At 50.7% G+C, this 10708-nt stretch overlaps 1 protein-coding gene across 1 annotated transcript in view; it reads left to right on the top strand.

The window, feature by feature from the left end:
- The window catches only part of Syt12 (synaptotagmin 12), a gene marked incomplete at its 5' end in the record, with an annotated part of 15359 nt that extends 5725 nt beyond the window's left edge, over nucleotides 1-9634 (top strand). The window contains 4 exon segments of the mRNA XM_055614648.1: nucleotides 1371-1586; nucleotides 2894-3014; nucleotides 4565-4698; nucleotides 7830-9634. Coding sequence (XP_055470623.1) covers nucleotides 1371-1586; nucleotides 2894-3014; nucleotides 4565-4698; nucleotides 7830-8003 — 645 coding nt within the window.
- Between the last annotated feature and the right edge of the window lie 1074 nt (nucleotides 9635-10708).

Raw genomic sequence — 10708 nt, 5'->3', positions numbered from 1 at the left:
TAGGAACGGGAACAGTTTTCTAGACCATGAAGAGCTGCCATCAAGCCTGATACACATTATGTTGCTCTTGGCCTGAGCCGTGTGGGTGACTCAGGACATGTCCCTTGAGGAGGGACAATGGTAGATAGAAGCTTGGTCTGAGGCAGAGCACTGTGTGGGCAACATGGCTCCAGTTTTTCATATTGGGGTACAGTGGCTACAGGAAGAACCTTCCCAGAGCCTGGCAGACACAGAAGAGTGAGATCAATGTAGCTTGCGGATAGTAGGATTTATCCCTAGGAAGACAGGCTTCATGACATCATTCCCTAACAGTCTAACTGTGGGCATGGGGTGTTGCTTCCAGGACAAGCAACCCCCTCAACCTCAGGGAAGGTGCCTGCTGGGGATGAGAGCTGCTCTCTAAATGCCGCTGCACAGTGACTCAGATGGCCCCCCACAGAAGGGCAAGTGGAGCCTCACATGCCCACAGCTTCCTGGAAGGAGGCCAATGGCATCCAAAAAGCTGGAGTGATCTGGGGAGTGAGGCACGTCCAGCCCTGCCTAGTCACTTTATCCATCTGTCTATCCGTTCACCCATCCATCCATCCAACCCTGAAAATCCAGAAAGGCTCTGCAGGGCGCTGTGGTATTAATGGTTGTTCACACACAATTGTCTGGCTCCCAATGCATGCCTGCCCCAGGGCTGTGCTAAGTCGTACAGACAGGAGAGATGGTTGCTGCTCGGCTACAGGATCTAGTGAGGAGGAACAAAGAGGAGGATTTCTAGGATTTCACTATGGAAGCTTCTAATGCCAGGCCAGTGAGTTGACCATAACCTAGGAGGGGACACTGAAGCTTTTAAACCTTCACGGTAACCTCAACCTTTGAGAAATGGAGGCAGCAAGCTCAGGAACGCAAGGTTATCCTCGGCTACGTAATGAATTTGAGACCGTCTCGGACTACATGAGGTCCTGTCTCAAAACCAATCAAACAACAACACCAACCAAAGACTTTCAGGACTACCAGGCGTGGTCAACTCATACTGTAATCCTGGTGCTCTGGAGGCCTAGACAAGAAGATGGCTGTGAATTCAAGGCTAGTCTGGGCAAAACAGTGGGCTCCAGGACAGCCAGAGCTCCGTAGGGAGACCCTGTCTTGGAAGAAGAAAAGAGGGGGAGATGCAGTGTGGAGGCTCAACCTTGTAATGCTAGTGTTTTTTGAGTTAGTGGCAGGAAGAGCAGGAGCTCATCCTGAGCACTGGGAGATCCAGTAACAAAACAAACAAACAAACAAAAATTAAATAAACAAGCCTTCAAGGCTGAGCCACAAAAAGAGGACCAGATGAGGCAGTGGGTACCAGGACGCCCCTCCACGACCCCTTCTCTCTATAGATCCAGAGGAACGCCTATTCCATCTTCTTCGATGAGAAGTTCTCTGTCCCCCTGGATCCCACAGCCTTGGAGGAGAAGAGCCTTAGGTTTTCTGTGTTTGGCATCGACGAGGATGAGCGGAATGTGAGCACCGGGGTGGTGGAGCTGAAGCTGTCCGTTCTGGACCTCCCGCTGCAGCCCTTCAGTGGCTGGCTCTACTTACAGGACCAGAATAAGGTACCAACTGCTTCGGCCTATGGGTTCACCAGAGGAGAAAATACCCCTGTCCTGTCCCTTAACCCGGATCCCAACAGCATTAGGAGAGCAGTTTCTCTGTTCCAAGCCACACTCTAGGGAAGTGACTCATCGAATGAGGTGACAAATGCATTCTATAGACACCACTGTTTACAGCTCTTTTTTATTTTATTTATTTATTTACCGATTGTGTTTTCTGTGCTCATGTGTGTGCAGGCATGCATATACAGAGGGAATGCATGTGGAAGTCAGAAGGCCACTTGTCTTCTACAAGCTGGTTCTCTTCCTCACCCTGTGTGTTGTGGGTATCAAACTCAGGTCACTGGGGTTAATGGCAAATGCTTTTACCCACTGAGCCACCTCTCTAGCCCTCTTCACAGTCCTTATTATTTTTTTATTTTTTTAGTGTTTATTTATTTTACTTCCTTCTTTATTTTTTGCTTATTTTGGGTTTTCTGAGACAGGCTTTTTCTGTGTAGCTCTGGATATCCTAGAACTCATTCTGTAGACCAGGCTGGCCTAGGACCTCCTGAGTGTGCTAGGATTAGAGGTGTGTGCCACCACCTCCCAGCTACGTATTTTTACTCTATACTTTGTTTGCTTTTCTATGCGTGTTTTGCCTGAATGTACGTATGTGTACCATGTGCACATCTCATGCTTACGGGAGTCAGAAGAGGGTGTCCACTTCCTTGGAACTGGGTTACCGATGTTTGTGAGCTGCCATATGGGTGCTGGGAACTGAACCTGAGCCCTCTGGAAAAGCCCCCAGGACTCTGAGCCTTCTCTCCAGCCCAGTGTCTCAGTACTTACTACCGAATCATTGGAGGCTCTGCTCCTCTAAGCTGCCGTTAGGGGTGCCCAGCTCTGGCCCCAAAGCGGGTTATTTCAGACAGGCCAAGCTGACACTTACTTTTATCATTGTAATGGTTCCGGGGAACATTATTGCTTAAGCAAATGCTGTCAGGTTGGATCTCTATGCACTAGTCATAGAATGTTTTCCTTGGCTCAGAATTGGGGAACAAAACCGCATCTGATTGAAGCACCTGACAGGTGACCTCTGGGCCTCCTTCCAGGGCATGGTGTCCCCACATTTAGGGTAACGGAGTGTCTGAGCATGCTCCCTTGTATGGCAGGGGTGGGTGGATGGGTTGTCCTTTTCTCCATCCTGTCAGCCTGATGTCTAGGTTTAAGAGCAGCGTGTTGTCAGTGGAGAAGGGAGTGTCCACCTTTCCCTGGGCCCCTTGAAGCCTGGAGGGCAGGGGACTCCTGAGCCATCCCTCTTTTCACAGGCCGCCGATGCTGTGGGAGAGATCCTGCTGTCCCTCAGTTACCTGCCCACAGCTGAGCGGCTGACTGTGGTTGTGGTGAAAGCCAAGAATCTCATCTGGACCAATGACAAGACCACAGCGGGTGAGGGACTAGGCTCAGGGGGAGCTGTCAGATTGTGAGCAAGTATGGGGCACAGGGCCAGAGCCCGTGGGGCTGCAGCTAAGCTCAGGAGCCAAGCATGGTGGAAAGGTTGAGTCAGCTACAGAAACAGAACCCTGGAGGGTGACAAGCAGCCCGGGGTGTGGAGAGTGGGATAAAGGGGAGGGCGATGGAACCTGTGGGCAGGAGGCAACATTTGTGCTGTGGCACCAGACAAGAAATGGAGGGTCAGCATCCGTTCGTCAGAACTTGAGCTCAGAGACAGGGAAGCAACCCAGAGGACTTTAAATGAGGAGCAGTGCCCCACCCCTTGAGGTAGGTGCCATGTGGGACCTGACACCCTAGATATGCAGGGACCTATCAGACTTGACAGCCCAGAGCCCCAGGCAGTAGGGAGACCTGCTATCTCAGGGCTGCATGCTGCTAGGCTCTGCTGTGTCAGCACTCAGTGCCTCAGCTCTGCCATCTGCGCTGAGGTTGCTAATAGAACGAGAAGCATCTGGTCTGCTGCCTCATGGAACCCGTGTGAGGGAAAAGTGCAGTGGCCGCCCGAGACAGGAGCTGTGCTCTCTCAACCGGCCATGAGAGCCTCAGTTTCTCAACTGTGAAATGGATTTTAAATAATATCGATGAGCTGGAGAATGTAGCTCAGTTGACTGGGTGCTTGTCACTGGGTTCAGTGATGGCACTGCACAAAACACAGCATGGTAACCCATGCCTGTGATCTTGGCACTCGGGATGTGTAGAGAATCAGAAATTCAAGGTCATCCTAAGATCATGGGAAACTATGCATGGTGCTATGCTCTTGTAGGCCCAGGTACTCAGGAGGCTAAGCAGGAAGATCCCTTAATCCTAGGAGTTCAGAACCAGCCTGAAACACATACTGAGAGACCTTGTCTCTTAATATTGATCAATGAATGCCCAGTAGCAAAGCCAGGTGTGGTGGCTTTTTAGCAATCAGTGAGGGTGAGGAACTAAGATTACAAAATCAATGCCAATCCGTGTTACATAGCATGACTCTGTCTCAAAAATAAAGAAACAGGGTTGGAGAGATGGCTCAGAGGTTAAGAACATTGGCTGTTCTTCCAAAGGTCCTGAGTTCAATTCCCAGCAACCACATCCTGGCTCATGGTCATTTATAGTGAGATCTGGTGCCCTCTTCTGGTGAGCAGGCACATATTCGGGCAGACTGAGTTCGGTTCCCAGCTTACAATTGCCTATAAGTCCAGCTCTCTAACACCCTCTCTTAAACTCTGCAGGCATTGATACAAGCGGGCATTGTAGCTTGCAACTTTCATCAGCTACTCGGGAGTCTGAGGCAGGAGGATCCCTTCAGCCTGAGCATTTAGAACCAACGTAGAACACACTGCGAGATCCCATTTCTTAATATAAGTAAATACCAAGCAGTGGACTTTAGAGATAATGCCAAGAGCCAAGGGTCAGGGAACTGAAGGCAGTGGGTGGAGCCAGAGGAGACAGGGTCATGCCAAGCAAGGGCGTTACTGACCCTCACCCGGCCTACCTGCCTGTAGATCCTTTCGTCAAAGTATACCTGCTGCAGGATGGGAGAAAGATGAGCAAGAAGAAGACGGCCGTGAAGAAGGACGACCCGAACCCAGTGTTTAATGAAGCCATGATCTTCTCTGTACCAGCCATTGTGCTGCAGGTGAGTTGGGCTGGATAGTAACAGGGCTCCGGGCCACTGCTCTCCTCCAATGTTGCCTCTTGGGGCCTCAAGCCAACCCCCTTCTGGTTGATTGAGCCTGAAACTACGTGCCAGCACTGTGGTGAGGCTGGGGACCCAGACACTGCTTTCTTGATGCCTATGATGGACAGGCAGGGAAGTCCCCACTTTGTAAACCGCATTGCGAGCTTCAGAGCTGCCAGCATTAAGATGGGGTGGGGAGGCATTCCACAGAAGGAGACAGCTCAGCGGAGCTCTGACTGACCATGAGCCAGAGGTAGCCCCAGGGCCCTGGGTTGTAGGACTAAGTCTTCAGAGTTCCTACTGCAAGGACCCTGCTGGGATCTTCTCATCCTAGGACCTCAAGAGGACCACGGGCCTCTGGGAGAACCCTCCCAACACAGGGATGTCACAGACTACTGGGGCTGGACCTCAGGGAGGTGAACCACAGAGCATACAGTTTAAGGCATATCAGTCAGAGAGTGGGGATTTCACCCCCTCCTCTCTGTCTCCTTCCATCCTTAGGCCTACCTAACAATAAGAAAGTCCCTTAGAGGGACTGCAGAGATGGCTTAGCCATTAAGAGCACTGGCTGCTCTTCCAGAGGTCCTGAACTTAATTCCCAGAAACCACATGGTGCCTCATAACCATCTATAATATGATCTAATGCCATCTTCCGTATGCAGGTGCACATGCAGATAGAACATTCATATATAGAAAAGAAAAGAAAGAAAGGGAGGAAGGAAGTCCTTTAGAGCCAGGTGGTAGCAGCAGAGTCAGGTGGGTCTTTATGAGCTCAGTCTGGTTTTGCAGAGCAGGTTTCCAGGCTACACAGAGAAGGAAAAAAAAATCCCTTTAGTTCTTGAGCTAAAGTCTGCCCCACAGCTCAGGAACTGTGCAGGGCCCACCTCCTGGGGATTTTTGTAAAAGGAGATTTTTAAGATTTATTTATTGTTTATACAGCATTCTGCCTTCATGTGTGCCTGCATAGCAGAAATGGACACCAGATCTTACTATAGATGGTCATGAGCCATCATGTGGTTGCTGGGAATTGAACTCAGGACCTTTGGAAGGGCAACCAGTGTTTTTAACCTTTGAGCCATCTCTCCAATACCTGTAAAAGGAACTTTTATTCACCTGTTTCAATTGTTGTCTCAGAGGATTACTGCCTCTGTCTGCTATCCTAGGCCTCGTCCTGGAACTCTAGTCTCCACATCTAACCCAGGCCTAGAATGTTTTCAGTCTCTAAGACTCAGTGCTGAATGAAGTCACCCTTTCCTGTTCTTTCTGAACTCTGGCTGGCTGGTTCAGCTCAGCTATTCTGGTTCAAACTCCTCTCCCAGCTGACTTATTCAACCTGGCTTCTCTCTTGGCCCCTAAATTGCTCTGCTTGGCCTCAGAGTAACCCCAGCAATCTGCTCTAATCTCCTGGCTCCTTCTCATTCTGTCTCTACCTGTGTCTAGCTTGTTCTCTCATTCAACCTCTCTGTGTAAAATTCTCCTGGTAAAACTGCTTCCTCTATCTCTGTGTGTGTGTGTGTTTATTGCCCCTTAAGTACTTCCCTTTCTTCTCCCTTTTTAAAAAATTATTTGTTTTTATTTTATGTTCATGTATGTCTGTGTGAGGGCATCAGAGTGCTGGGAATTGAACCCCAGTTCTCTGGAAAAGCAGTCAGTTGTTTCAATCGCTGAGCCATCTCCCCAGCCGTCCTGGACCCACTTTGTAGACTAGACTGGCCTTGAACTCACAGAGATCTGCCTGCTTCCCAGAGTGCTGGGATTACAAGTGTGCACCACCATGCCCAGCAGCAGCCATGTTTGTTTGTCAGTGCTGCTGATGGACCTGAGGCTCTGTGTATGCCAGGCGACCACTGGACCTCTGGTCTAGTCTGCCAGCCATTGTAGTTTGAAAGCTGGATGTCAGCCTCACTTTGGGTGTCCCAAATCTATGAATCCAGACAACATCCCAGCGTGTCTGGCTGCTGGCCTTTTCCCTTACTGGACAGTCTACCCATTTGACCCCCGCTTTTGCCCTGTTTGCCACAATGCTACTTCTCTTCAGTCTCCAAAAACGAAGCCGCTGGGGGACTAGGTAAGAACAGTTGAGCTAACATCTCAAATATGTCCCTTACTTAACCCTAACCTACTTCGAGGGTTCTTCTTTTTCCCACCCTTCATCACCCAGTTCCACCTCCTATTACTAGAAAGAAGGCTAGAAGGGGGAGAGAGATACCAGGATTGTGAATCTAATTTCTTTCTTCTTTCTTCTTCTTTGAGCACAACTACTAACAAACTGCAAACAACCTTCTCATCAGAGCGCTAGTATTTATTTAGCCTCTGAAAAATTCCCAGAATTCCAAATGTCACACAGTTGCAGAAACTATCTGCAGCTGGCAAAAACATGCCCTGCTAGAGCACAAGGCAAATCACGGTGACCTGTTGCAAAGCAGCCCCATATCCCCATGTCTGGAATTAAGATGAAAACGTGTTCTTATATTTCTGTGTGTTTTAAAGAAACTAAAAACCCAGAATTCTTACTACACAACTGCTTATGGGTACCTGTGCTCACATGAACATACTCCCCAATACAGACATACATAATTTAAAATAAAATGTTTTTAAAGTTTATATTATTTTGTGTATGGGTATTTTGCCTGCAAGTATGTCTGTGTATAACATAAATGCCAGGTACCCACAAAGGCTGGAAGAGGGTTCAGATACCCTGGAGTTACTGAGCCACCACAGAGGGTCTGGGAATCAAACCAGGGTCCTCTGCAAGAACAGCGAGTGTATTTAATGCTGACCCATCTTTTCAAACTCAAAAAATAAGATAAATCACAAGGGAAAAAAAATGTTGAGGGACAAAGAAGTGAGAGATAGATTTTGAATCCTGCTGGAACTGTCACTTTTCATCACTTAGTGAGATCACATCAGAGCTGGGTCCCTCTGAGGCTGTCCCTCTGAGGACAAGTGTCTTATCCCAAGTCAGACGGGAAGATTCCAAGAGCTGTACACACCTTACAGGGCTTGGTATTCTCAGGTTGGAACTTTGGAGCCAGGGAGAACCCTTCAGCTGCTCCTGGTCCCAATCTTTCATGTCACCTTCTCCCCAGGACCTCTCTCTCCGAGTGACAGTGGCTGAGAGCAGCAGTGACGGCCGTGGGGACAACGTGGGCCACGTCATCATTGGGCCAGCGGCCAGTGGCATGGGCACTACACACTGGAACCAGATGCTGGCCACGCTGCGCAGGCCTGTGTCCATGTGGCATCCAGTCCGGCGAAACTAACAGCAGAGACAGGCCAGGTGGGCAGCAGAGCCACCGGATCCTGGTACCATCTCAGTTCTCTCCAGCGATGCCCTCTCCATAGTCAGCTGGAGCTGTGGACACTGGGGCTGCCCCACCTCCCGGGGGGTCCTTGTCAGCCATCTTGGATCCTCTGTCCAGACTGTCATGGGAGAAGGGGTGTGGCTCTTCATCTGGGGACCCAGGGTAATTTCCCCACAGAGGACTACCTGCAGCTGGCCAGAGACCTAGCAGACTGAACAACTGTGTACTAAAGAACCTTAGGAAGTATGTCCCTTAGCCTGCAAAGGGACGTGGGCTTCAGAGATGGCCAACTCCCCTTCTGCCATTCTCCTAGAGGCCAGCTGCTAATAAGTCTTGAGGGGCTGGTGCCTATACCAACAGGGCCAACATTACCAAGATGCAGTACCCAGGATGCCAGGAAGTCAAGATGCTCCTCTCCCATCCAGGTTGATGGACTCAGTGTCAAGTAACAGCTCAGGCAAATGAACGTGGGAAGGAGCCCTGGGGTCTAGGGGAGCAGGGAGGATCTCTTGAACAAGGAAAATGCACCCCACCTTTACCATGGGGGTAGTGGAGGTTGTGGTGAACAGTGAACCAATAAAAAGGGACACGAACTAGCCCATCCCGAACACAGACTCTACACACTGCAGTTGGGACAAGAAAACGCCAGGAGACCAGAGTCAGCACAAGCCCATGGGCCACATGAAGGCCTCCCTGACCATCCCTGAGAGAACCCGAAGTCCCCAGGGGCCCAGATCCAGGCCCCTGTATCCAATGCAAATCCCAGATCCACTGGTGTTGGCTGGTGTCCCTCCAGGCCAGTCTCTCTTGAAGCTGTCAGGCAGGTCTAAATGCAACCCTAGGAATACTCTTAGGTCACTTAGGTCAAGTTCCCCTAAAACAGAGACAGCAGGGTTAGCCAGCCTTAGTCTGGAGCCAGTAGGAACTCTGGGGGAAATGGTGTTCAGAAGCAGGGGGCAGGGATGTACCAGAATCGTTCTTGGGCTCCCACCTGGTCAGTCAGTGAGAGGATCACACCACACAGACCCCGCCCGGTGTCATAAGGGAGGTGGTGGCTGTCCTGCCATAAAGGCAGTCCCAGAGAAGTGGCAGCTTTTGGCTCCTTCTCTCTGGCACCTGCACATTTAAAGGGATAGTGGGCCTGGGGGTGGTAGGAATGGGGCTCAGGTAACCCTCTAGTCCTTGGCCCTAATGATCGTGGAGACCTAGCTCCAAGCAGGTCTGATCAGTTTGGGTCAGTGACAAGGAGAAGGGTGGCTAGAATAGGGACCCAGATCAACAGGACTGTAGGCAGGCCACCTGCCACATCTAGACCCCGCTGGAGCCGGGCTTCTCATCCTGTGGCCCCTATGAACAGGTGAAAACTGGCCGGGGCTACTGGTGGCTGGGCCAGGCCTTGTCATCTGGGAGCCCCAGACTCTTTCTAATCCAACGTCTTTGCAGAGCTGACCACATCCCCCAGCCTCCATCCCCTTGCTCCTTCCTTCTATACTGCATGAAACGTTGACAGTGTGCCAGGATGGCTCGTGGTGGGAACCAAGAGTGCTGTCTGGAATGATTCTTGAACAAAAATAAAACTGGGACAGGAAGGGGGCTTACAGGGTGCCCTGCTCAGCCTTGAGTCACTTTACTCTTTACACTGGGAACAGACCTAGACCTTGGGCCCCCTAGGGGCACTGTGTGCTGTCCTTCTTCCACTGCTGCAAGGGGAGCCATCTTGGATCTACTTGGGAAGCTCTGAAGAGGGACCACGGTACCAGCCCTGGTAGGGGAAGGCAGGGGTGGGAGAAATCAAGAAAGGCTTCCTGGTGGTAACTCTTAGTTGAGTCTTCAATATGCACAGCAGGAAAAGTGTTCCCAATAGACAGAACATCAGAGGAGGGCAGGAGGGACAAACACTGGGCAGAGTTCTCTGCCTTGCTAGTGCAGGGGGAGGAAACAGAGATCAGGGAGGCAGAGCATCGGCCAGACAGGGGAGAAGGGCCTTCCTTACAAGATCATTGAGAATCGGCCCTCAGCCTGCAGCCAAGCAGCACTTAAAGGCAGGCAACTGTGGCGTAGGGACGTAGAAACCAGAGCTCAGAGAAGTTAAGTAACAGGCCTGAGACCACACAGGCAGGAAGTCACAGTCACAATTCAAGTTTAGGCTATGTGATTGGAGAGCCTGTGCTCTTGGCCCCTAGCACACACTGCCCTTTTTCCAATTCCTCCAAAGTCACTGAAGGGCAACCGAGAACCTTCCAAACCCCAGCAGACTTCATCCTTGCCTCTCTTCCTTTCCCCTGGGAGTTCACAAGTTAGCTCAGAATTCCCTCTGTCTCAGTGAGGGGCAAAGGGGGTGGATCTGATTGTATTTGTTGTATGCTTGTATGGAATTCTCAAGAACAAAGCCCCCCCCCCCAAAAAAAACAGGCGGTGCCGGCCTCTGCCTCCCAAGTTCTGGTGTTAAGGGCGTGTGCTGCCACCACCACCCAGCATAAGAATAAAGAGAAATTTAAATTCCCAGAATCTCCAGTAGGTCACAGGTCACAGAGCACAGACTGGTGTCCTAGGTCTACCGAAACTTAGCCTGGCAGAGACTGAACAGGCTGAGGGAAATGGGGATGGGGGTGGGGTGGGGGAGCGGAGAGGGGGAGGTTCCAGCATCCCAAGTGAGAGGTAGT

This window comes from Psammomys obesus, unplaced genomic scaffold (assembly GCF_907164565.1).
Source record: "Psammomys obesus unplaced genomic scaffold, mPsaObe1.curated_primary_1811, whole genome shotgun sequence".
NCBI lineage: Eukaryota > Metazoa > Chordata > Mammalia > Rodentia > Muridae > Psammomys > Psammomys obesus.
This window is presented reverse-complemented; position numbering and strand designations above follow the sequence as displayed.